The sequence below is a fragment of the Emys orbicularis genome, chromosome 3 (assembly GCF_028017835.1).
Source record: "Emys orbicularis isolate rEmyOrb1 chromosome 3, rEmyOrb1.hap1, whole genome shotgun sequence".
NCBI lineage: Eukaryota > Metazoa > Chordata > Testudines > Emydidae > Emys > Emys orbicularis.
The window spans coordinates 5,956,851-5,983,299 of NC_088685.1; the positions used below are offsets into that span (position 1 = coordinate 5,956,851).

The window sequence follows — 26,449 nt, forward strand, 5'->3', positions numbered from 1 at the left end:
AGAAGAATTTGAATCTAGATCTGCTCAAAGAGTTCATTTCCAGCTTTAAGTTCCGTAAGATTCATAGACTGGATGGCCAAGAGGGACCATGCGCTCATCTAGTCTGTCCCCCTGTGCAGCACAGGCCATTACATTTCACCCAGTCACCCCTGTACTGAGCCCAATAACCTGTCGAGTGCGGATAACGACACCTCCTTGGTAAAGCGCCTGGCGAGCTGCTGCTGAAAATAATGCTATACAAGAATTAGGTTTTATATTCTCGTGTTTGGCTAAAGCAAATCTCCCAGAAAGGCAGCCAGTTCAAGAGATGGGGAATCCACCACGTCCCTTGGTAGTTTGTACCAATCATTAATCACCCGCAGTGATAAAAATCTGCCCTATTTCCACTTGGAAATGGTCTGGTTTCAGCTTCCAGCCATTGGTTCTTGCTCTGCCTTTCTCCACTAGGTTAAAGAGCCCTCAGAGCCTGGTATTTTCTCCCCATGAAAGTACTTTACAGTGTAATCAAGTCACCTCTCAATATTTTTTTTTTTAAATAAATTCAGCTCTTTGAGCCTCTCACTGGAAGGCCTGGTCTCCAGCCATTCAGTTTCTGTGTAGCTCTCCTCTGCACCATGGCCAATATTTCAACATCCTTTTTAAAATGCGCTCACCAGAACTAGCTGCAGTATTCCAGCATCAGTCTCACCAGGGCAGCAGACAGAGGTAAAATCATCTCCCTGCTCCTACTCGCCACTCCCATGTATACATCCAAGGATTGCATTAGCCCTTTTCTGCCACCGCATCCCACTGGGATCCCGAAATCTTCCTCAGCATCTTTTCTTTCCAGGATACAGTCCCGCCCGACACACACTCTTTATTCCTACATGTATAATATTGCATTTGGTTGAATTCAAGTCACATTTTCCTTGAATGGGCCCCGCTTCCCAAACGATTGAGATTGTGCTAACTTCCCTGTCCTGATCATCTACCCTTCCATCAATCTTCAGGTCAGCTGCAAATTGTACAAGTTGTGATTTTGTATTTACTTCCAGATCCTTGATGAAAACATTCAGCAGCATGAGGCTTAGAAACTGCTGTAAATGGCATGTTAATTGTCCCATCACAGCACGAATATCAAATTTCTTCTTAATGACACTTTCCCCTTCTTCTTGCTTGTTAGCCAGCCTCCTGCCACTGGTAGAAAAGCAATTGAAAAAACATTCTCTTCACATCCTTTGCCACATTGGTGCAATCTGTTTGTGACACTGAATTTGAGCGTGTACCTCATTTGCTTCCTTAGCACCCTCCCTGTTAGTTTAATACACTCCCGGCTGCTCCAGCTAGTCTCCAACTGAGACTAGCATCCCCTCACCCATGAGATACAGGCCATCCATTCATACAGCCCCTTCTTTCACTGGAATGTGACCCCTCTCCAACAACCCTCTCACTTCATACCAGCCATGCAGCCAATAGTTCATCTCCAGGATTTTCTGCCTTCTTCTCAGAGATCCTTTCAGTCCCTCAAGCAAGAGATCACTTGGATTTTCCTCCTCTTCAGCTCCCTTCCAAGATCCTTGACATGTTCAATAATCTGTGTAGTTCCACGTGATGCCATGTCATTGGCTCCAGTGTATCACCATGACTGGAGACTTGTCACACGACTTCGTAATCCCATGTCTTCTCTCCAGGGAGACCGCACACAGTCCTGCTGTCCTTGTGTCTTTCGCTGAATTCTTTCTGCTCTCCTCCACCAATGATGACTGGCTTCTTAGGACGGTTGAAGAATCTTTCTTGGTAGCTGCTTGCTTCATACCACCAGGATGCCCATCAGGTGGGTCCACTGTAGCTTTCCGTTCCATTCCGTCAGAGACAGGAACCTCAGTAGCTGCCTTGCAGAGTATCTGAGAACTGATACTTTGACAGGGTGAAAGTCTCCTGGTTCTCTTTCCCCTCTTGGTCACCAGTTGTCAGCCCACTTCTTTGGTTTCTATTCTCTCCAGTTCCATTATCACTGATTCCCCCCACTGGTGTCTGTGGCAATGATTTTGGAATCTAGTCTCCAAGAATCATAAAATCAGAATTGTAGGGCTGGAAGAGACCTCGAGAGGTCATCTAGTCCAGTCCCCTGCACTCATGGCAGGACTAAGTATTATCTAGACCATCCCTGACAGGTGTTTGTCTAACCTGCTCTTAATTTCCAATGATGGAGCTTCCACAACCTCCCTATGACCTATGAGGGAAGATTGAAAAAAATTGGGTTTGTTTAGTCTGGAGAAGAGAAGACCGAGAGGGGTCATAACAGTTTTCAAGTACTTAAAAGGTTGTTACAAGGAGGAGGGAGAAAAAAATGTTCTTCTTAACCTCTGAGGATAGGACAAGAAGTAATGGGCTTAAATTGCAGCAAGAGAGGTTTAGGTTGGACATTAGGAAAAAGTGTCAGGGTGGTTAAGCATTGGAATAAATTGCTTAGGGAGGTTGTGGAATCTCTATCATTGGAGATTTTTAAGAGAACGTTAGACAAACACCTGTCAGGGATGATCTAGATAATACTTAGTCCTGCCATGAGTGCAGGGGACTGGACTAGATGACCTCTCGAGGTCCCTTCCAGTCCTATGATTCTAATTGATTCTTCTCCTTCTTAAGGGTAGTGCTTTGCATTTATCCTTACTGAACTTCATCCCATTTAATTCAGACCATTTCTCCAGTTTGTCAAGATCATTTTGAATTCTGATCCTGTCCTCCAAGAACAGAGACGGACTGAAGTTTAGATCCAGATCTGGTATTTGAGTCTAAAAATAACAGGAGTACTTGTGGCACCTTAGAGACTAACAAATTTATTAGAGCATAAGCTTTCGTGGGCTACAACCCACTTCTTCGGATGCATATAGACTCACCCACCCCGCTTACCAACATTCTTTCCATTCCTCCAGGCCAGGATCGCTGTGCAGGGTTTACATGCTCCATCACAAAGAGGTGCCATGCTACTTTCAGATCTGGAGCAATAGTAATATTTCTATGAGATTCTGGGCTCAATACAGGATTAACAATGAACTTCTCCGGCCTGCGATACACAGAAAGTCTGACTAGATGATCTTTGGTCCCTTCTGGCCTTCATGTATTAAGCAGGTATTGATGTAAATGGGACATCACTAAGACTTAGGCCGTACCTGTGCTGCTACAAGCCCCGAGTGTGGACACAGGGAAGGTTGTGTTGCCCTTGGAAATTAATCTCCCCATTTGATGGTAGCTAGGTCAATGAAAGCATTTGATCACCGTCTCTGTGAGCTGCCCCGCATCTGTTGTATCCCCCACCGATGATCCCAATGGTCCTTTCAGTCCTTAAATAGAAATCAGAAATCCTGGCCCTAGCAATCCCAGCACTCTGTCATGAGCGGCTGACAGGACACCAGCAGACAGGGCGAGCCCCACGGTTACAGCACACCAAGCCCTGAATTCTTAACAGGTCCCTGCCGGCAGCTCCTTGTTTAGGACACACACAGTCTCGCCGTGCTCCCAGAAGGTGACAAGCCACGCTTGTGTAGCTAAGGCGAGCAGAAAGCCCAATCACTTTTTTGCAGGAAGCACTAAAACCACCGGCCTGCCTTTCCTCCCCCTCCTCGCCTCCTGTGCTGCCCGCTGCTTCACCGATTGCCACGGCGATTTATTAATCCCAGACTCAGCACGGAGGGGGTGGGAGGTGAGGGGGGGTTTCCATTCCACAGAGGACACCAAGGGGCAGGCGCCCTGAGAGAGAAGACGCACAGCCAGGGACAACCACCATGATTAAGCTGGAGCAATTTTCCACTGCGAGGCCCTCAATCAGGAGTTCGGCCTTTGTGGGCTGACTGGAGTCAAAGGACGGGCTCCCTCTTCTGCCACAGAGCCACCTGCTAGGAGGGAGGGAGGGAGCAGCTTCAGAGGCCAGCCCTGAATGGTTCCGCACAAAGGCTACGAGGCTTCGCGCTCTCAGACCAGCATCTTGCTGTGACTGATACATTAAGGCAAGTTTTCCCAGCTGAAGGCGCTGCAGGACAGGAAAGGCCATCACTGGGGCTGGGGCAAGGCACAGGCCCCCAAGTCTCTCCCACACCCTGCCGCAGCAGCACGGCTGTAGTGTCGGTAAAACGGACGGGCACCATGGAAGGCCCCTGGGTTCTGCTGAGGCCTTGTCCACGCTGAGGAAAATGAGGTGTTAGAAATTAGTTAACACCTGTCTTAGTTTAAGCTATTAAATACCACTTAGAACCACAGAGGCTACAGCTATGTCTACAGAGTCTATGTCGGCAAACTTGGCATGACCCCCTACTGTAGACTCGGCATCCACTGTAGGAACATCATCTCCTTGAACTAAGCCCTGGTCTACAAAATTTAGATCGACCTAGCTACGTCACTCCCCAAGAACCACAGCTAAGTTGACCCAACCCCCAGAGTAGACACAGCAGGGTGGACAGAAGAATTCTTCCTTCGGTCAGCCTGCCTACTGCCACTCAGGGAGGTAGATTACCTACAGTGACAAAAAAACCCTTCCATTGAGGTAGGAAGCATCTACACTATGGTGCTACAGTGTAGATGTACCAGCACTCTGTCCTCATCATCTATGGCAGGTGGGCACAGCTACATCACGAGAAAGTGTGGTTTTTTCACACCGCGACCAACACAGAGCTATGCCAGTTTCAGTGTAGACCAAGCCTAGGTTTAAACTAAGGCCATGTCTACACTACAGGCGGTACAGCGGCATAGCTACAGCACCAACGCTATGCCATTGTAGTGTAGACGCTTCCTGCAGTGACAGAAGAGGTTTTTCCCGTCACCAGAGGTAATTCACCTCCCCAAACACCCTGTAGCTGTGTCTACACCAGAGGCTAGGTCAGCATAACTACAGAATCCAGAGGTGTGATTTTCACACCCCTAAGCGCTGTAGCTCTAATTTTTTAAGCATCGACCAGGCCTGATACAGAGTTGGACATGATTTTGCCTTTACTGTGGCTGGGGCCAGTCATGCTTAAAAAAAGTATTAGGGTCCCCCACACACAGTTACAAAAAGACCAGCTATTACATATTTAAACTGCCAAATGTTAGCTGCTAAGTGGTGTTTAACCCACTGTTAATTGGAACCCGGGAATGCTTGCTAGCTTGCCTCCTTCCCTAGTGTGGACAGAGCCAATCTACGTCAGTGGCTGCAGGAGCAGCTCACACGTGTAGACTCACAGAGCACTTGCCCAGTCTGCAAAGCGGCGGCGATAATACCCTGCTCTCTGAGGGTCCCGGTGCTTGGAATTGTTGTGACAGGAGGCTCAGAGAGACACACGGCATCCTAGCTCCCTGCTGCGGTAGACAGACACCAGGCCAGAGTCCCATGCTGCTTCCATCACTAACTGGAGCCTGCCCACCTGCATTGCGAGCTATGGGAATTCTTTGCTCAGGTCTTGGCTATATGTAAACTTGCCCCAGTTTAGTTAGACCAGTGCAGACGCCTGTGGGGCACTCTGGTTTTGGTTTAAGAGGGGCATAGGGCTTGTCTACACATGGAGCTCTTCCGGAATAGCTATTGTGCTTTCAAGGGTATGTCTACACTACGAAATTAGGTCGAATTTATAGAAGCAGGTTTTATAGAAATCGGTTGTATACAGCCGATTGTGTGTGTCCCCACATAAAATGCTCTAAGTGCTCTAGTCGGCAGACCGCGTCCACAGTACCGAGGCTAGCGTCGACTTCCGGAGCATTGCACTATGGGTAGCTATCCCACAGTTCCCGCAGTCTCCGCCGCCCATTGGAATTCTGGGTTGAGATCCCAATGCCTGAATGATGCAAAACAGTGTCGCGGGGAGTTCTGGGTACATGTCGTCAGGCCCCTCCCCCTCCGTCAGAGCAACGGCAGACAATAGATTCGCGCCTTTTTACCTGGGTTACCTGTGCAGACAACATACCACGCCAAACATGGAGCCCGCTCAGCTCAGCGTCACCATATGTCCTCTGGGTGCCGGCAGACGTGGGACTGCATTGCTACACAGCAGCAGCTAATTGCCTTTTGGCAGTAGACGGTGCAGTATGACTGGTAGCCTTCATCGGCGATCTGGGTGCTGGCAGACGTGGGTCTGGCAGATGTGGGGCTGCATTGCACACAGCAGCAGCCCCTTGCCTTTTGGCAGTAGATGGTGTATTAAGATTGATATCCATCGTCGTCATATTGCATGTCAGTCATGGGCACCTGGGCAGACATGCTCAGTCCTATCGAACTGTCTTGACGATGATGGCTATCAGTCTTAGTACACTATTTTCTGCCAAGCGCCCAGTATTTTCTGCCAAGCACCCAGAAGATGCCGAGGGCTATCAGTCATGCTGCACCGTCGTCTGCCAGCTTAAGATGTAAAAAATAGATTTGTTCTGTATTCATTTGCTTCCCCCTCCCTCCGTGAAATTAACGGCCTGCTAAACCCAGGGTTTTGAGTTCAATCTTTGGGGGGGCCATTCTGTGTGACAGTTGTTTGTGTTTCTCCCTGATGCACAGCCACCTTTGTTGATTTTAATTCCCTGTACCTGTATGCCATGTCGTCACTCGCCCCTCCCTCCCTCCTTCCCTCCCTCCGTCAGATACTAGTTTCGCGCCTTTTTTCAGACCAGACGCCATAGCACTGGGATCATGGAGCCCACTCAGATCATCACGGCAATTATGAGCACTATGAACACCATGTGCATTGTCCTGGAGTATATGCAGAGCCAGGACATGCCAAAGCAAAACCAGGACCAGCCGAGGAGGCGATTGCAGCGCGGCGACGAGAGTGATGAGGAAATTGACATGGACATAGACCTCTCACAAGGCACAGGCCCCAGCAATGTGGAAATCATGGTGTTACTGGGGCAGGTTCATGCCGTGGAACGCCGATTCTGGGCCCGGGAAACAAGCACAGACTGGTGGGACCGCATCGTGCTGCAGGTGTGGGACGATTCCCAGTGGCTGCGAAACTTTCGCATGCGTAAGGGCACTTTCATGGAACTTTGTGACTTGCTTTCCCCTGCCCTGAAGCGCCAGAATACCAGGATGAGAGCAGCCCTCACAGTTGAGAAGCGAGTGGCGATAGCCCTGTGGAAGCTTGCAACGCCAGACAGCTACCGGTCAGTCGGGAATCAATTTGGAGTGGGCAAATCTACTGTGGGGGCTGCTGTGATCCAAGTTGCCAGGGCAATGAAAGACCTGGTGATATCAAGGGTAGTGACTCTGGGAAACGTGCAGGCCATAGTGGATGGCTTTGCTGCAATGGGATTCCCAAACTGTGGTGGGGCCATAGACGGAACCCATATCCCTAACTTGTCACCGGAGCACCAAGCCACCGAGTACATAAACCACAAGGGGTACTTTTCAATGCTGCTGCAAGCCCTGGTGGATCACAAGGGAAGTTTCACCAACATCAATGTGGGATGGCCGGGAAAGGTACATGATGCTCGCGTCTTCAGGCACTCTGCTCTGTTTCGAAAGCTGGAGGAAGGGACTTTCTTCCCGGACCAGAAAATAACCGTTGGGGATGTTGAAATGCCTATCGTGATCCTTGGGGACCCAGCCTACCCCTTAATGCCATGGCTCATGAAGCCGTACACAGGCAGCCTGGACAGGAGTCAGGACCTGTTCAACTACAGGCTGAGCAAGTGCCGAATGGTGGTGGAATGTGCATTTGGACGTTTAAAAGCGCGCTGGCGCAGCTTACTGACTCGCTCAGACCTCAGCGAAAAGAATATCCCCATTGTTATTGCTGCTTGCTGTGCGCTCCACAATATCTGTGAGAGTAAAGGGGAGACATTTATGGCGGGGTGGAGGTTGAGGCAAATCGCCTGGCCGCTGATTACGCGCAGACAGACACCAGGGCGGTTAGAAGAGCACAGCAGGGCGCGGTGCACATCAGAGAAGCTTTGAAAACGAGTTTTGTGACTGGCCAGGCTACGGTGTGAAACTTCTGTTTGTTTCTCCTTGATGAACCCTCCGCCGCCCCCCCCCACCCGGTTCACTCTACTTCCCTGTAAACCAACCACCCCACCCTCCCCTCCCCCCTTCGAGCACCGCTTGCAGAGGCAATAAAGTCATTGTTACTTCACATTCATGCATTCTTTATTAATTCATCACACAACTAGGGGGATAATTGCCAAGGTAGCCCGGGATGGGTGGGGGAGGAGGGAAGGAAAAGGACACACTGCAGTTTAAAACTTTAACTCTTATTGAAGGCCAGCCTTCTGATGCTCGGGCAATCATCTGGGGTGGAGTGACAGGGTGGCTGGAGGCCCCCCCACCGTGTTCTTGGGCGTCTGGGTGAGGAGGCTATGGAACTTGGGGAGAAGGGCTGTTGGTTACACAGGGGCTGTAGCAGCGGTCTCTGCTCCTGCTACCTTTCCTGCAGCTCAACCATACGTTGGAGCATATCAGTTTGATGCTCCAGCAGCCGGAGCATCGACTCTTGCCTTCTGTCTGCAAGCTGACGCCACCTATCATCTTCAGCCCGCCACTTGCTCTGTTCATCCCGCGATTCAGCCCGCCACCTCTCCTTTCGTTCATACTGTGCTTTTCTGTAGTCTGACATTGACTGCCTCCACGCATTCTGCTGTGCTCTCTCAGCGTGGGAGGACATCTGGAGCTCCGTGAACATATCATCCCGCGTCCTCCGTTTTCTCCTTCTAATCTTCACTAGCCTCTGTGAAGGAGAAACATTTGCAGCTGGTGGAGGAGAAGGGAGAGGTGGTTAAAAAAGACACATTTTAGAGAACAATGGGTACACTCTTTCACGTTAAATTTTGCTGTTCACATTACACAGCACATGTGCTTTCGTTACAAGGTCGCATTTTTCCTCTTATATTGAGGGCCTGCCGGTTTGGTGCGAGAGATCACTCACGCAGTGCCAGGCAACAGATTTCAGCTTGCAGGCAGCCATGGTAAGACACAATCTTTTGGCTTTTTTAACCTTCTTAACATGTGGGAATGGTTTCAAACAGTAGCGCTATCATTTCCCATACCAAGCACCCGTTGGGTTGGCCATTTAAAATGGGTTTGCAATGTAAAAGGAGGGGCTGCGGTTTCCGGGTTAACATGTAGCACAAACCCAACTAACTCCCGCCCCCCCCCCCCCCACCCAATTCTCTGGGATGATCACTTCACCCCTCCCCCCCCCACCGCGTGGCTAACAGCGGGGAATATTTCTGTTCAGCAGAGCAGGAAGGTGCACCTCTGAATGTCCCCTTAATAAAATCGCCCCATTTCAACCAGGTGACCGTGAATGATATCACTCTCCTGAGGATAACAAAGAGCGATAAGGAATGGATGTTGTCTGCATGCCAGCAAACACCGGGACCATACGCTGCCATGCTTTGTTATGCAATGATTCCAGACTATGTGCTACTGGCCTGGCGTGGTAAAGTGTCCTACCATGGCGGACGGGATAAGGCAGCCCTCCCCAGAAACCTTTTGCAAAGGCTTTGGGAGTACATGAAGAAGAGTTTTCTGGAGATGTCCCTGGAGGATTTCCGCTCCATCCCCATACACGTTAACAGACTTTTCCAGTAGCTGTACTGGCCGCGATTGCCAGGGCAAATTAATCATTAATCATTAAACACGCTTGCTTTTAAACCATGTGTAATATTTACAAAGGTACACTCACCAGAGGTCCCGTGTGCCCTCAGGGTCTGGGAGCACGCCTTGGGTGAGTTCGGGGGTTACTGGTTCCAGGTCCAGGGTGATAAACATATCCTGGCTGTTGGGGAAACCAGTTTCTCCGCTTCCTTGCTGCTGTGAGCTATCTACATTATCTCCATCCTCATCTTCCTCATAGGGAAGCGGGTTCGGGGTGTGTGTTTCTCCAGTGAGGGACTCATAGCACACGGTTGGGGCAGTGGTGGCTGCACCCCCTAGAATGGCATGCAGCTCTGCGTAGAAACGGCATGTTTGCAGCTCTGCCCCGGACCTTCCGTTTGCTTCTCTGGCTTTGTGGTAGGCTTGCCTTAGCTCCTTAATTTTCACGCGGCACTGCTGTGCGTCCCTGGTATGGCCTCTGTCCTTCATGGCCTTGGAGACTTTTTCTAATATTTTGCCATTTCGTTTACTGCTTCGGAGTTCAGCTAGCACTGATTCATCTCCCCATATGGCGAGCAGATCCCGTACCTCCCGTTCGGTCCATGATGGAGCTCTTTTGCGATCCTAGGACTCCATCACGGTTACCTGTGCTGATGAGCTCTGCGTGGTCACCTGTGCTCTCCACGCTGAGCAAACAGGAAATGAAATTCAAATGTTCCCGGGGCTTTTCCTGTCTACCTGGTCAGTGCATCTGAGTTGAGAGTGCTGTCCAGAGCGGTCACAATGAAGCACTGTGGGATAGCTCCCGGAGGCCAATAACGTCGAATTCCGTCCACACTACCCCAATTCCGACCCCCTAAGGATGATTTTATCGCTAATCCCCTCGTCGGAGGTGGAGTAAAGAAACCGGTTTAAAGGGCCCTTTAAGTCGAAAGAAAGGGCTTCGTCGTGTGAACGTGTCCAGGCTTAATTCGATTTAATGCTGCTAAAGTCGACCTAAACTCGTAGTGTAGACCAGGCCCAATTCACACTCTACCTTAATCCAAATTAACTTTCAAGTGTGGACAAGCCCTTATTTTGGTTTAACCTAAACCAAAATAAACCACTTTTAAACTGAAACAAGAGCGTCCACACAGGAGTTGCCACAAATTTAGCTTCATCGGTTAAATTCACCCCTTAGATAAAGCTAGGACAACCTTCCAATGCAGACAAGGCCTTCACCTCTTTTTCTAGCAACAGTTTATTTCAGAAAAATCTACGTGGGTACTTATACATCCCCAGGCCCAGAGCAATTGACCCCTCAAACAATCACATCCTCTATATCCTTGCAGGGTTGCCAACCCCATGTATTCCAAAATCATAAGCCAGGCCAAAAAACAACCTTAGGACTTAAAACGTTTGGATTTCCTTTTATTTACCTTTTAGTTTCTAAGTCTTGCAGGTCACATTTCCAAGCTTTTCTCCAATATCATGAGAGCTAAAAGCTTGCTTTATTAAATGATGGGTGAGAATCTCACCTAATCTCATGACTCCAGAAGCTGGGGCTTTAAGACAAACACCCAATCTCAAGATTTGGCAACACGGCCCCTGTGAGGCAAGGCATATTATCCCCATTTCACAGATGAAGAACAGAAGCACTGAAAGATGAAGGCTATGTCTACGTTGCAAGGGAAGGAGCAATCGTCGCACAGGTAGGCATAGCTGTGCTGGCTTTTGTGACAGATGTGGCAATTTCCTGCAATATCCTGGACAGATCTTACTGAGTTAAATCTTATTGAATTAAGTTTAAGTATCTTTGAAGACCACTGTATTAAAAATGCAAAGGGTATGTATTATTGGAGGGTTGCAGGTAACTTCTCTGGGGGGGAAGACGTGGCCAACGGAAACCTTGGGAGCGTCAAAGGATTATTGTAAACAATGTGCCGGACAAACCGAGTTAAGTGGGGTTCCTATGAAATAGCTGGGGGGAGGGGGGATGACCGCAAATTACCACCTCCGGTTATGCAAAGACCCAACCTTTTGAAGCTTCGTCCTGAGGAGGGGGACCCTTGCTTAGCTGATTACTTAGTCATGGTCTGCAGCTCAAAGACCTACATTGTATAATGGAATGACTCTCTGATTCAGCGTGTGATTGTTCTGAGCCAACAGCTGTCGTGACGACAGGAAAACCCCCACAGCTTTGACCACTACTTTAGTTCAGGCCTCAGACCAGGCCTCTGGTACAAGGCTCTCTTCCTCCTACAGCTACCACGGCTAACCATAGGAGCATAGACGTGGTGGCATGGGCTTCAAGACAAGGTGGCTGGCACAGTACAAGCCCTCCAAGGACCCTGGGTACATACTCTGGTTGCTAGCCCATGCTGAAAACCGTGCCACCACATCGACACGATTGTTACCCGGGTTTACTCGATTAACGCTAGCACCAGTGTACCAACCCACATTACAACCACACCTTCCACTGCAACGTAGGCAGAACCCTAGTGAGCTGTCCGAGGTCACACCAGGAAATTGAAACCAGGAGCTCCTGAGTCCCAACCAAAACTTAACCGCAAAGCCAACCTTCCTCCCCAAGATCCAGGCCCATTCCCTTCGTTCTGAAGTCTTCACTATTTTTGGCACTGTCTGATTACAAGGTGAAGTTCTCACTGATGGAAGATGCCAGCCTGCCAGCCTTGGAGTCCTTCATTCACAGGGCAGGCTCACCACCCCCACCGCCCACTCCCCAGATACCAGGCCCAAATCCCGACCCGGTAATATTGCCATTAGGGCTAAGAGTGGCAGTTCAGTCTCATTCAATCCTAGGTCAGTGCTGAGAAAGGAAGCCCAGTTTGCATCAGTTGCAACGGACATTTTTGGCAATGCACCTACTTGTCCAGCCTAGGACTACACACAGACCATCAACCCATTGGCCTTCAAACAGACAACTTTCATCTCCCGCGGAGCAGGGGAAGCTTTGAACTAGTGACTTTGGTGGTAAAAAAAATTACATTATTCTAGTGCCAACCCCTTGATCGCTCCTTTAATGTCTTTTTCCAGTTAGCCAGGAAGAAATTTCACACACAACAGTGAGTCTTCCCCCACAACCAGGTGGAAAGTGCTACTTGGCCGCCTGAAGCTCAAGCCAGCTCTTAAGATCTGTCCTTTCCCCTTAAGTTTTATTTTTTGCTTTCCAGTGGAAGCGGAAAAAATAGGTTGTAGAGCACCCCGCAGCGAAGGTAGAGGTCTTCTGAAATGCTGCACTCGCAGATTTGGGAAACCAAGTCAGCGATTTCTTCCCCAGCGTTAATGAGATTCCTGATCAAAGATTAAATAGACCTCACATCTGCTGAGCTTAGAGCTCAGCAGGTTTCTTCCAATGCCACATTTGCCCACAAGGCAGGAGCTAACCACCCAGAACTTCTTCCAAGATGCAGAGCAGGTTTCTCGGTGACCTCTGCCAGCATTGCCAGCTCTCCCCCGCAGAGAAATAAGCTGACGGAGAAGCTCTGCAACTGGGCAAACTATAATCCTCTGAGTAGTCAGCACTCCCCACGCTGCAAGGAAATGACTGCTTTCACCTACAGCAATGGCCCAGCCTCCTGCGGCATAAGATCCCTTCAGCTCCCCGTAGGCTCTTTGGAAATAATAGATGTGTTTGGAGGAAGCCAAATGCTTTTGAGAGCTAGCCGGCAGCTGTGACTCGACCACAGCACGAGAAGCAGCACGTCTCACAAAATGGAGAGAGAGGGCTGGACCAGTACCTGCATGGGAATCCTCAAGGGAACAGCTAAGTCACACAGACAGTCATATCCAGTCTGGCTCAGGGTTGGACTAATGGCCTAGCATGGCATTGGGAATGCTGTCCTGCCCTCTTGGAGATGGCTATGCAGTGTTCTGCATCCCACTTATGGATCCTGAACCCTCGAGGGGATTTGTGCCAGAGCATTGCTATTTACTGAGCACTCGGGGACAGATCCTCCACTGGCGTGAATGAGCAGAGCGCCACTGGCTGTCCTGAAGCTCTGCTGATTGACTCCAGTTGAAGATCTGGCCCTGAGAGTGTACAGCACTGTACAAGATGTGGAGGGGACATGGTCAGGGCACTCCGAGCACTCCAGCCTAGCATTTTCTGGAGCCAGGCGAGTGATGCCAGGGGTCCTGACATGGCTAACTGGGCCGTGTGCCACGTGCTGGGCCCATGTTCTTCCAGCAAGTCAATTGCAAGCAGAAGACAGCAGCTGAGTTTTCCTTGCCTTTTCTTTTGCTCCCACTTTGGGTGTGTTTATCTCATTATATCCTAAGAAAGGATATAGGTGATGGCCAGACGTGTACCCAGAAGCCTCCTGCTACAAGACAGGCCCAAAAAAGAAACCAACAGAACTCCACTGGCCATCACCTACAGCCCTCAGCTTAAACCCATCCTGGACAATGACCCCTCACTTTCACAGACCTTGGGAGGCAGGCCTGTCCTCGCCCACAGACAACCTGCCAACCTTAAGCATATTCTCACCAGCAACCACGCACCGCACCATAACAACTCTAACTCAGGAACCAACCCATGCAACAAACCTCGATGCCAACTCTGCCCACATATCTACACCAGCAGCACTATCACAGGACCTAACCAGATCAGCTACAACATCACCGGCTCATTCACCTGCACGTCCACCAATGTTATATATGCCATCATGTGCCAGCAATGCCCCTCTGCTATGTACATTGGCCAAACTGGACAGTCACTACGCAAGAGGATAAATGGACACAAGTCAGATATCAGGAATGGCAATATACAAAAACCTGTAGGAGAACACTTTAACCTCCCTGGCCACACAATAGCAGATGTTAAGGTAGCCATCTTACAGCAAAAAAACTTCAGGACCAGACTCCAAAGAGAAACTGCTGAGCTCCAGTTCATTTGCAAATTTGACACCATCAGATCAGGATTAAACAAAGACTGTGAATGGCTATCCAACTACAGAAGCAGTTTCTCCTCCCTTGGTGTTCACACCTCTACTGCTAGCAGAGCACCTCACCCTCCCTGATTGAACTAACCTCGTTATCTCCACACTGATTTATACCTGCCTCTGGAGATTTCCATTACTTGCATCTGAAGAAGTGAGGTTCTTACCCACGAAAGCTTATGCTCCCAATACTTCTGTTAGTCTTAAAGGTGCCACAGGACCCTTTGTTGCTTTTTACAGATTCAGACTAACACGGCTACCCCTCTGATACAAAGGAAAAACGTAAATCACAGGAGGTTGCTCACCAGTTTGTCCAGGAAAACCACAAGCTCCTGTGAGGGGGGAAAAAGAAACAGATAATCAGATTTCTTAGCCATGAACATGCCACTATCTTAAGTGCCAACAGGATTCTGAAGGCTGTTTGCCTTCACTAAGAGGTCTCCAAAGTCACCGGAGATCCAATACACCTCCCCATCCCTACAAGGTCAGGGCACCGGGCTGGGATTCAGGGGATTTGGATTCAAATTGCCAGCTCAGCCAGAGCCCCCGTGTGCCTACGGGAGGTCACAATTGTGCTGAAGTTCCCCATCTAACGTTTTGTCTTTTTAGACCATGAACTCTTTGGGGCAGGGACTGTCTCACTATGTCCGTGCAGTGCTTCGCACGACGGGCCCTGGAGGATCTTTGCCCCTCGGTGTTACTGTTACTACTAATGAAGATTATGCAACAAGGAGACCTCATCCTGGCATCAGGGAGTCTTTCCTTGCGGGATCTGCGGTGTTGCATGCAGCCTCGCAGACGAAGAGCAAGCTTCGCTGTACAGTACTGCAAACCACTAACCAGAGAGTCGGATTTATACTGCACTCCTTGCCGAACTAAGTTCAGTCACTCAAGTAGCACAGTTCCCCTGAGTTGGAAACAGCAGCCCTGGGACTGCCTTTGTTTTCCCACCCCATCCTGGACCCTTTTCTACCGTCCATAGAGATACGCGGGTTAGAACCTTAACTAGGGAGCTCGGACCGTGGTTCCATAATACAGACAGACCTAGGTCACAAACAGAAATCAGGACACCGTCTCCTACCTTGCATATCTCTTCCTGGGAATATTCTTCTATGTCTGCAAACAACAACAAACATTAATTATTGAGCTCACTTAAGTGTCCTTCCATTTAATTTTTTAACATTCTAAATCTGCCATGTACCAGGCTGCGGCCCCCTGGCTCCCACCAGCTCTACAACAGTTCAGTACACACCAGGATTCATCGCATCAGCCACTGCACCATCTTTAAAGGGGATGGGGGGGAGAAATAGGATTTCCCCTAGGCTTTCCATAGGTCTGCTCTGGGACGTTGATGAAGTATGGCTGCCGGGTTCAACCCCAGAGGTGGGTGCATTTTAGCGGTGGTGGCAGCAGGTCGGGGTGGGGGAATGATCCTTCTATGGCAGGTTGTCAAGTGCTTTGGGGTTCAGGATTAAAGGCCCGGCACAGCAGAAGGCTGTGCTGATCTGATTTCAGATTCAAGGGCAGGAGGCGGTATCATGAAAAAGGGGTCTCTGCCTGCAAGGGAAAACAAGAAGCCCTCCTGAAACGAGCTCTGAAGTCTCCTCCTATAAGCCCTGCTGTGGAGGAGTGAGGAGTAACGACGGGGGGATTTAAGGAGAGAGCAGGTACGGTCACTTCCCAAGCTGGAATATGACCAGGACACCAGCAGCCAGAGCCGCCCAGCGACTGGAGCGATGAACGGTGCTATCAGGGACTAGGTAGATGAAAACAAAGATTAGAAAGTCTTGCGTCAAGGGGCTCCAATGACAAGTGGGTCAGGGCTAATCTAGACCAACAGGAGCAGAGGTCACATGTCGGCACCAGACCTTGCAGAAACCAACATGTATCAAGAGTGTACTATGGCCCCCAACCCCTGCTGACTGTGATCCTAGGAAAACCAAGGCCTTTGTACCCACCGCAGGAAGGAAATTAACTGCAGTGGCCTTACAGGAGCTGCTCCCCATGCACCAGCAGGGGTTGATTCCCCCACAGCCACTCTCTGTCCAGACACAAAAGCCCTCTGGAAAAATGCCCCTGCTGTGCTCAACCAGTTCCTAGGCAAGCAGCTCAGATGTGCTGGCCTGGTTTAAATAATGTTGTGAGTGACGGGACACTTTACAACAGGAAGCACATGAGTATTTTCAACCATACTAAAAAGGAACACGTCAGTTCAACCACCGGTGATTGGGCTTGAGGGGGGAACCAGCCAGCCGGCGAGAGTCTACAGCTGGCGTAGGGGAGAGGCTAGAGGACCGGCATTGTCCCTTCTGGCCTTAGATCTACCAGCGTGCCGATAAACACGGCAGTGGGTGTAACTCAGTGAGCAGAGGTGAGGGGGCTGGGAAAGGGGGCATGTTGGAAGGGAATGAGCTCGGCGTAGCCGTTAAAGAGGACAACGGGCCCTGGCAGTACCTAGGTGGAGGCAGTTGCAGAAAAGGGAATGGACATGGCACACGCCGATCACCCTCCTGATCACTTGTATGTAGTATCCCTTTTCCCCCACACCCATGTCTCTTTAGACTGCAAACTCCTTGGGCTGATGTTCTTCTGTGCTTCGCTAGGTTTGGAAAGCACCCAGGGCCAGATTTAGATGCCTGAAGTTATAAAGAGGCGCCAAGCAGGACTTACAAAAGTACCTAAGTGAGTTAGGTGCCTCTCTGCATCTTTAGGTGCCTAAATACCTGTGTCAATCTGGCCTCTGGTCCATTGTGGGCACTACAGCAACATTCATAGTGAAATGATATTAAATGAACAGAGTGCAAAGCAGTGAGGGCTGCTGCTTTGATCAGCCCTCAAGATTAGCAATGGCATTTCCCAGGGCCTTGTACCCCCAACTCCCCAGCCCTTTCCTTCCCAGCCCCCCTGGATGTTCACTCTCAGTCGTGCGCAAATGCCCTGAAGCGAAAAGGAAGATGCACTGTACAAGAGAAAGCTATTTGGCTTGACACAGATATTGCATAACAATGTGGTTACAGCCTCGATCCAAACCTGGTTAGAACCAGCTGGTTCGGAGGACTCTGGGGATCCCAGCCAGACTCCCAACCTCTGAATTAGAGCCATGCAGGGGAAGACTCAGGCAAGCGGGGTAGGGCAGGTGTCAATAACGAACCGCCTCAACCAGCTAGCGACACCACTCAGCTCCTGCTGCCTCGAGATAGAGGAGTGCGTGCCGCACTGTCATTGCTAGTCATCAGGCATGGATGGCTGCAATGACCCCTCATCCCCCAGGCTTCCAGATGGCTCAGGGGATCGTTAACGGGTGACAGAGCCTCTCGCTCCTAGTTTGCTGGTTCAAATCCAGCCCAGGCTGGTAGTGACTGAAAGTCACTGAGATCCGGCAGCTGTTGGGTAGTTCATGCAAAGCACCTTATAAGGAAAGAGGGTGTTCGCTGCCGGTAGCCAGGGCGTTCTCCCTGTCCAATGCCACCACTTCTTGGCAGCCGCAGCCAAGGCCAAGGATGGAATGGGTCAAAGAAGAGCACCACCAGTTGGATCACCACCTTGAGTTTTCTTGGAAGGTCTCCCATTCAAGTATCAACCAAGCCTGACCCTGCTCAGCTTAGAAGCTAAAGAGACAACTTGGGTATCTACAGCCAAGTCACCTCTTCTTGAGCTATTCTCCCACGGCATCCTGTGGGCAAGTTCACATCAAGGTTGTGCCAGGGGTGGAAAGAGACAGGAAATTAAAATAAGACTGCCTGAAACAGTCCAGTGTCGCGAGCAGCACTTTTATAACCGACACGCCAGGTGGTTTCCTCCTTGATACCATGTAAACATTGGGAGCCTTTTGTATTTACTTTCCCTGCTTCAGGAGCATTTCAAATCCAAGCCACTCCTCAGACAAACACTAGAAGGAATAGATTGCCAGCCTGAGCTCACATCACACCAGGAGATTCTAGGAACCCGTGGGAGGTTATGGGGGAGGACAAGGAGAGGGGTCGGCAGACATACAGATACCAAGCGCATGTCAAGATGGTTTTGGCTGCTGTTCAGTTTGTGCCACACCACAGATTTAGACGTTAGCGCAATGGAAGAGATGTGTCAGACTATCCGGTTCATCTCCCTGCAAGGGTGCAATTCTTCCCTACAGTCCCTATATTCCCAGGAACTTTAGCAAAGGACGGGACATTCTCCCAAGAATCAGGGCTTTCCCCACTTCCCTTGGGAGACTCCCACAGCCTAAATAGTTCTCACCAAGAGTGAATTCTACCCAGTATTCAGCCTCAATTTCTCCTGGCTCATCTCCACCACAACAGTCCTAGCTAGGACCCAGCAGACACACAGACACGGCAGAAGAAGGCTGAGCAATTTATCTCTGCCCTTCGTTGCGTGCCCCCTCTAAGGGAGGGAGGAGGAGAGGATGGGAAACCCGACTGACCTGGGGGAGCAGTGGAATCTCCGTAGCCTTTCATATCCAAAGCCAGGACCCGGAAGCCAGCCTCAGCCAAAGCAGGGATCTAGAGCAGAAACAGAAAGAAACATGTGACCTTGGGAAACAGACTTGTGTCTGCTGTAGCTCACCACAGCTGGGAAGTGGACTTCCATTTATTTGAACTGTCCCCTTTTAGCATCCGGCACTATAGCGACTATGACACGTCAGTCACGAAAGCGAAGCTACCATGTGAATTCCACACGCTGGAAGGGGCGTAAGAATGACAACAGACAGCGCTCTAGCAAATGACTGTAGCCAGCCAAACACCAGGCAAGACAATCCACGCCAGCTAGCACCACACACAGAACGAGAGAGTCAGCCACTAAAGAGTAAAGGTGCCTTACGTGGTGCATTGGCATTCAGACTGAGGCCGAGGCAAATTCCAGAGGCAGAGACCAAAAGAATAAACCCTGGATCGGTGCAGAGATTCCTCGGGGGTTAGAGGTGGGACGTGAACTTCACACTAGACATTCAATCAGCGAGAGGGAAAGAGGGCTGGGGAGCAGAGTTCATTTGTGCACAATCACTTCTTGGCTGTGGGTTCAAAAACGTGCTTTGGGTCATAGAATCACAGAAGTGTAGGACTGGAAGGGACCTCGAGAGTTCATCGCGTCCAGTCCCCTACACTCAACGCAGGGCTAAGTAATAACTAGACCATTCCCGACAGGTGTTTGTCCAACCTGCTCTTTAAAACCTCCAATGATGAAGATTCCACAACCTCCCTAGGCAAATTTATTTCTGTGCTTAATCACCCTGACAGGAAGTTTTTCCTAATGTCCAACCTAAACCGCCCTTGCTGCAATTTAAGCCCATTGCTTCTTGTCCTATCCTGAGAGGTTAGAGAACAATTTTTCTCCCTCCTCCTTGAAACAACTTTTTATGTACTTGAAAACTATTATGTCTCCTTTCAGTCTTCTCTTCTCCAGTCTAAACAAACCCAATTTTTTCAATCCTCTCCCATAAGTCATGTTTTTTAGACCTTTAATAATTTTTGCTGCTCTTCTCTGGACTTTCTGCGATTTGTCCACATCTTTCCTGAAATGTAGCGCCAGAACTGGACACAATACCCCAGTTGAGGCCTAATCAATGCAGAGTAGAGCGGAAGAATTACTTTTCGTGTCTTGCTTACAACGCTCCTGCTAATACATCCCAGAATGATCTTTTTTGCAACAGTGTTACACGGTTGACTCATATTTAGCTTGTGATCCACTATGAACCAGAGATCTCTTTCCACAGTACTCCTTCCTAGGTAGTCATTTCCCATTTTGTACGTGTGCAGCTGATTGTTCCTTCCTAAGTGGAGTACTTTGCATTTGTCCTTATTGAATTTCATCCTATTTACTTCAGACCATTTCTCCAATTTGTTCAGATCATTTTGAATTTTACTCCTAAACTCCAAAGCACTTGAAACCCCTCCCAGCTTGGTATCGTCCGCAAAGTTTATAAGTGTACTCTCTCTGCCATTATCTAATCATTGATGAAGATATTGAACAGAGCTGGACCCGGAACGGATTCCTGTGGGACCCCACTCGTTATGCCCTTCCAGCTTGATTGTGAACCACTGATAACTACTCTCTGGGATCGGTTTTCCAACCAGTTATGCACCCACCTTATAGTAGCTCCATCTAGGCTGTATTTCCCAAGTTTATGAGATGGTCATGCCAGATAGTATCAAAAGCCTTACTAAAGTCAAGTTATACCACATCTACCGCTTCCCCCCTGTCAAAGGCCTGTCAAAGAAAACTATTAGGTTGGTTTGACATATTTATTCTTGACAAATTCACAGTGACTGTTATTTATCACCTTATTATCTTCTAGGTGTTTGCAAATTGATTGCTTAATTATTTGCTCTATTATCTTTCAGGGTACTAAAGTTAAGCTGACTGATCTGCAATTCCCCGGGTTGTCCTTATTTCCCTTTTTATAGATGGACACTATATTCGCCCTTTTCCAGTCTTCTGGAATCTCTCCCATCTTCCTGAACTTTTCAAAGATAATTGCTAATGGCTCAGATACCTCCTCAGTCAGCTCCTTGAGTATTCTAAGATGTATTTCGTCAGACCCTGGTGACTTGATGACATCTAACTTGTCTAAGTAATTTTTAACTTCCTCTTTTCCCTACCAGTGAGAGGTGCGGAGCCCAGCCAGGCTACAGCAGAGCAGGACTGAGGTGCTGCAACAGGGTGGCTTGGCCCTTCTGGGCCGGAGGGCCTGGGGCTAGCCAACCCTGCTCACTAAAGTGGCCCTGCTGGGTCGGACCGGGTAGTTCCCTATCAAAGGCAGCAGGTGGCTGCAGTGAAGGAGGAAGCTCAGGAAAGCTGCAGAACGTAAGAGAGGCTCCTGCAGGGAAGACCCCAGTACCAGGCGGGTTAGAAGTCAGAGCCAGAAACCTGAGACTGCAGCCAGTTAGGGTCTGGGACTGGCCTGTCAAAGCAGGAAGGGCCCCAGGCAGGAAGACGTGGGAGTAGGGTGTGGCTGACAGGAGAAGGAAGCCATGCCAGAGTCTGGGACTGGCGGCTTCGGGTGGAGCAGCCTGGGACAGAGGGAGAGCTCCCTGTGTGGCAGATCAACCAGGGCCAGGTCTGAACTCTTGGGTTACCATGGTGGCCTTGGGCCCCCGAGGACTGTGTGACTCACTTGGGTTAAGCCAGCTCCAAGTGGGGCGCTGTCAGCCACAAGAGAGACTGTGTGGAGTTTAAGGGGCTCAACATGAGGGCTCAGAGGCAGCAGGGTGCCTGCAAAGCGACCGCTGGCCACGAGGGGCTGCTACAGGTGGCCCAGCAGAGCTGTGTGCAGGCCCCAGGCTAGAATAGCAGTGGGGGGAGGCAGGGCAGAAGCGAGGGGCCAAGCGGAGAGGACAAGGTGGTGCCTCGCAGCACCTAACGCTTTGCCTTCGCTTGCTGCTCCCAGCCCCTCACGGGAAGCAGGCACGTCACTGAACACCTAGAGCTGCATGCCAAGACTGTCGCTCAAGAGATCTCATCGGGGCTTCAGCCCAAACCATGCGCTCAGGGGACCTCCCACCAACACCCGGCAACTACCACCTGCCGGAGCATTGCTGGGCCAGGACAGTCTGTTACTGCTCTGAGTCTGCCAGGGCAAGTTCCCCACTCCTCCAAACTGACCGGAGGAGGGGGACTGCCATCATGGCCCGGCCGATCAGTCATTTCAGCAGAGCAGAAGGGGCTGGGAGAGAAGGAAGGAAGAGGTAACAAAGATGGAGGGAGGAGCTCTAGATTGCAGATGAAAAAGGGTGATGGGAGACACACCAGGAATAAGGTAGAGTCAGAAGTGGCCTCCACCCCTCGCCATACAGTCACACAAGTGAGAGACCCCCCCCCCCCTTTCTTCTCATGAAGGCCACACCGTTGTGTAACAAATGGCCACAACACGCTGCACAGAGGTGGATGATGCACAGACAGCACCGCTGCCAGCCATTGGCCCGGCCTGGCATTACCTGGTACCTCCAGGAGAACCAGGATTCAGGGAAGCCATGGCAGAGGCACACCACTGGGCCATTCCCCATCTCGACAAAATGCAGCTGGACTCCAGGCTAGAGGGAAGAACAGGCAAATAGCACAAGTTTATTCCCCACCCCACAGTCCTTCCCCCTCCGTTTTACACCCAGCAGTTATGCTCCACCCCCTTGCTGCGCGCTGGCATATGGAAGCTGGCCCCAGCGCCTGGCACTCGGGTCATCGGCCATCCAGTACAGCCAGGGGCTAAGGTTAACATTCCCCACCTTCCCGTAGCCCGGCCTACTCTGCAGCAGAGTCCAGACCAGTGTTCTCTCCGGTCCGGTTTTAGAGGATTTGGCTTCCAGCCTGGCCCTCAGTAAACAGTCTCACACGGTCAGAAAACATCTCCCCCGTGTAAAGTCTCTATCTGCCTTGCTTGAATTTCAGCCCATTGCTGTTAAACACCACACGGTGTGCTCCCAGTCTTCATATATGGATATAGCCACCTCTCTCCCTCCATGGCGTTAACACCCTTCATATGCATGGAGAGGGCCATCACTGGATACTAATGGCCCTCAACACCACAGTACTGGGACACTTAGCTATCAAGATGGCTTTCCTAACACACCGTTCGTTACAGCCTACCTTGATTGGCACATAACCATGGGTCACGTTCCCTGGGTCAGACGCAATTGGCAGAGTCTCTTCATGGCCAAGAAGCTACATGGTGAATAAAGAAAGTTCTCAGTTCTACACCAGACCCCCCCCACTGCCAATGTTGGTGCCCAGCAACACAGCGGCCACAGGCTATTTGCCCCTTTCTACTGCTCAGCCAGCCTTCTAAAGCAGCCCCACCCTCTTTGGGAAGCTTCCTTCATTCAAAATGGTCGTAGCTCATTAGGCCTCCAGCTCAGGAGTTCTCAAACTACCTTGCACCACCCACCCCCCTTCTGACCACAACAATTACTACACAACCCCAGGAGGGAGGACTGAAGTCTGAGCCCACTCGAGCCCCACCACCCCATGTGGGGGGCCAAAGCCCAAGCCTGAGCCTCACCGCCCCGAGTGAGGGGACCGAAGCCCGAGCCCTGCTGCCCCAGGCCCCAGCGGGCCAGCCCTGGCGACCCACTTTGGGGTCCCAACCCACAGTTTGAGTACCGCTGCAAGTCTAGCTGTTTGCCCACATTATGAAAACCCCACGGGATTTGGCAAGACTGGCAGCATCTGCAGAAGGGAGAACCCGGACTGGCTAAGACAACCCTTGGTGGGGCTGCGTGACCGGGTCCAGGACTGCCGTGCTCTCACAGCTGAGGGAAGAGGAATAGGCCTTACTCATCCAGTGCCATTATTCCTTTGCAGGTCTGAATGGAAACGGGCCAGGAGGCAGCTTTCAGATCCAGAACTGTCTTCAGCCATGCTGGGACAGCACCTCGCCTGCAGCAGACACTCCTAGCAGTAGCGGATTTACCATGGAGCCACTGGCGCCATGGAGCCGGGCCCACACTCCAGGGGGGCCCCCGACCAGGGCCACTCTTCTCCGCCCCCCGCTCTCTCCTGCGGGGGGCAGAAGCTTTGGTGCTTCTGGCACTGAGGCTCCTGCTGCAGTAGGGCAGCCAAGCTCCCCCTCCCCTGCCTCTTCTCACAGCTTGCTCCCTTCCCGCCCTCCCCCTCCCTGCCGCCGATCAGCTGTTCCGATCAGCTGTTTGCCGGCAGGAGGGTGGGGGAGGAGCACAGCCGCAGCATGCTCCCCTGGGGAGAGGAGGCAGAGAAGAGGCGGGGGTGGGGTCTTGGGGAGGGGGGTGGAAGGAACAAACCTACTCTGACTGCAGAGCTGCAGAGCCAGGCTGAAAAAAGAAGGTGCTGCTCAGCTTCCGGGACTTTGCAGCTGGACACCACCTTCTGGGTCCGAGTGCTGGTTGAGCTCCCTTCTGTGTGCTGGGAGCCATCCTTCATCTTGTACAACAGTGAGTGCCCGTGGTGGGGCAGGCAGGGCAGGGGGACAGAGGCAGTGGGGAAGGAAGGGGCATGGGATGGGGAAAAGAAGAGGATAGGGGAAGCGGGGGCAGGGAGAAAGAGGTAGTGGGGAAGGAAGGGGGTGGGATGGAGAGGAGATGGAGTGGTGGGGAAGGGGCATGGGATGGGGAAGAGAAGGGGATAGGGCAGGGATCGGCAACCTTCAGCCCGCGGCCCGCCAGGGTAAGCCCCCTGGTGGGCCGGGCCAGTTTATTTACCTGCCGCGTCTGCAGGTTCGGCCGATCGCGGCTCCAGGCAAATGGGGGGCTGCAGGACAAGGGATGTGCTGGCCGCGGCTTCTCGCAGCCCCCATTGGCCTGGAGCAGCAAACCACAGCCAGTGGGAGCCGCAATCGGCCGAACCTGTGGACGGGGCAAGTAAACAAACTGGCCCGGCCCACCACGGGGCTTACCCTAGTGGGCCACGTGCCAAAGATTGCCAATCCCTGGGATAGGGGAAACGGGGGCCCAGCATGTGGATCCCTTCGGCAGCAGCTGGGGCTCCCCTGTTAAGCACGCCCATCAAACCCTCACCCTGGCAAGCCCCACCTCCCCTGCATCTGTACCACCCCGGTGAGCCCCCCCCACACACCCTCCCCACTGAGCCCCAACCACCTACACCCCCATCCAAATGAACCCTGTAGATAAATCTCTGTATTAAACATCTTCACATAACTTTCATATGACTTTGTATTATGCCTCTTCATATAACCCTGTATTAAGCTATTTTCATACAACTTTGTATCAAGTCCTTTGATATAGGAACTTTGTATCAGATCCCTATGTAGAAAAACTTATAGAAAACTTTGTGTTAAGCCTTGGTATAATGTTATAGCCCCTAAGGATAGTTAAAGTAGAAGAAAAATGTCTTTTTGCTAGGAGTAGAATAAGATTCCCCCTCCCCACACTCCTTTAATCAATTGGCATGTTGAATGAATGAGGTGTGAATGAGCAAGGCGTGGAAGGCAGCACCTCCAGACAGCTAGTTGGAGAGGGGATGGAAGCCAGACCCAAGGACAATCAAACTTGTCAAGTGGGCTCACTAAAGAAGAGCAGACATATTGATGGCCTCGGGGGGGGGGGGGGGAATTAGAATCAAGCACCTTTTTTTTGGAAACAACCTCTTTGAACAGTCTTGGGACAACACCCAGAAGGAAGCAGCACAAACGACCAGCGGACACAGATTTTGAATCTGATATAGATTTGCATGAGAGGGAAGCTGCTATAAATGTGAGGTGTCTTGCAGAGGACCCTGGGTCTTGTCAACATCGGAGCATTGATCCAGATCGGCAGAAGCCCGGCTCCACCCCCTCCCCCATCTAACTCACCTGGCCAGTGAAGTTAAGGGGAGTAACTAGTTGGTAACAACAACAAGACGGAGTCTGTTTGTGTGTGTGTATGTGAGTGCATGAGTGTAATATAGATCATATGCATATGATACAGTGTTGATTGATGCATGTATTACCAATGAATGTGCGTCTAGCAGTTTGGGGTTTGTAAACAGTGCCCTTGTGCTGGGCTGAGTGGGGCCACTCCTGCTGCGCTGCGTCTCATTGCCCCCAACTGGCCCCTCGCTCTGTGGACCGCCCCCCATCACATGCCCTATTTCCCCAATGGGGGCCCACAAATATGTTTGGCGCCGGGCCCACAAAAAGTTAATCCGGCCCTGACTCCTAGAACCCAACCTATAACCACCAGAAGCAATCCGGCAGGCTCAGACGGGAGGTCCTCTCTGATTAAGGGGATTAAATTAATTCATGGCTTTCAAAGTAAATACCCTACACTAAGGGAAAAAGCCCGGGAAGGAAGATTGCATGTATCTAGGTGTTACATGCACATTGGAGAACACAAGATACACCTGTTAGAGCTCCCCAACCCCTGTGAAGAGTGAGGATTCCCTGAGAATGGAGAGAGGAGACCTGTAAAAGCAAGCAATAAAACACGCCATTCTAGTACACCAAGGATACTGCTCGGTCTCTTGCTTCCAGTGCTCGGTCTCTTGGGGAGACCATCAATCAGGAGGGCCAAATAGGCAC

At 50.8% G+C, this 26,449-nt stretch overlaps 1 protein-coding gene across 1 annotated transcript in view; it reads right to left on the reverse strand.

Annotated features, from left to right (window-relative positions):
- LOC135876083 (bifunctional epoxide hydrolase 2-like) overlaps window positions 1-26,449 on the reverse strand; it is a 100,446-nt gene that overhangs the window by 45,845 nt on the left and 28,152 nt on the right. Inside the window, exons 6-10 of the mRNA XM_065401243.1 lie at window positions 23,047-23,121; window positions 22,401-22,496; window positions 18,890-18,968; window positions 15,551-15,585; window positions 14,775-14,801 (exon numbers count right to left, since the gene is read on the reverse strand). Coding sequence (XP_065257315.1) covers window positions 14,775-14,801; window positions 15,551-15,585; window positions 18,890-18,968; window positions 22,401-22,496; window positions 23,047-23,121 — 312 coding nt within the window. The remainder of the gene's footprint in view (window positions 1-14,774; window positions 14,802-15,550; window positions 15,586-18,889; window positions 18,969-22,400; window positions 22,497-23,046; window positions 23,122-26,449) is intronic.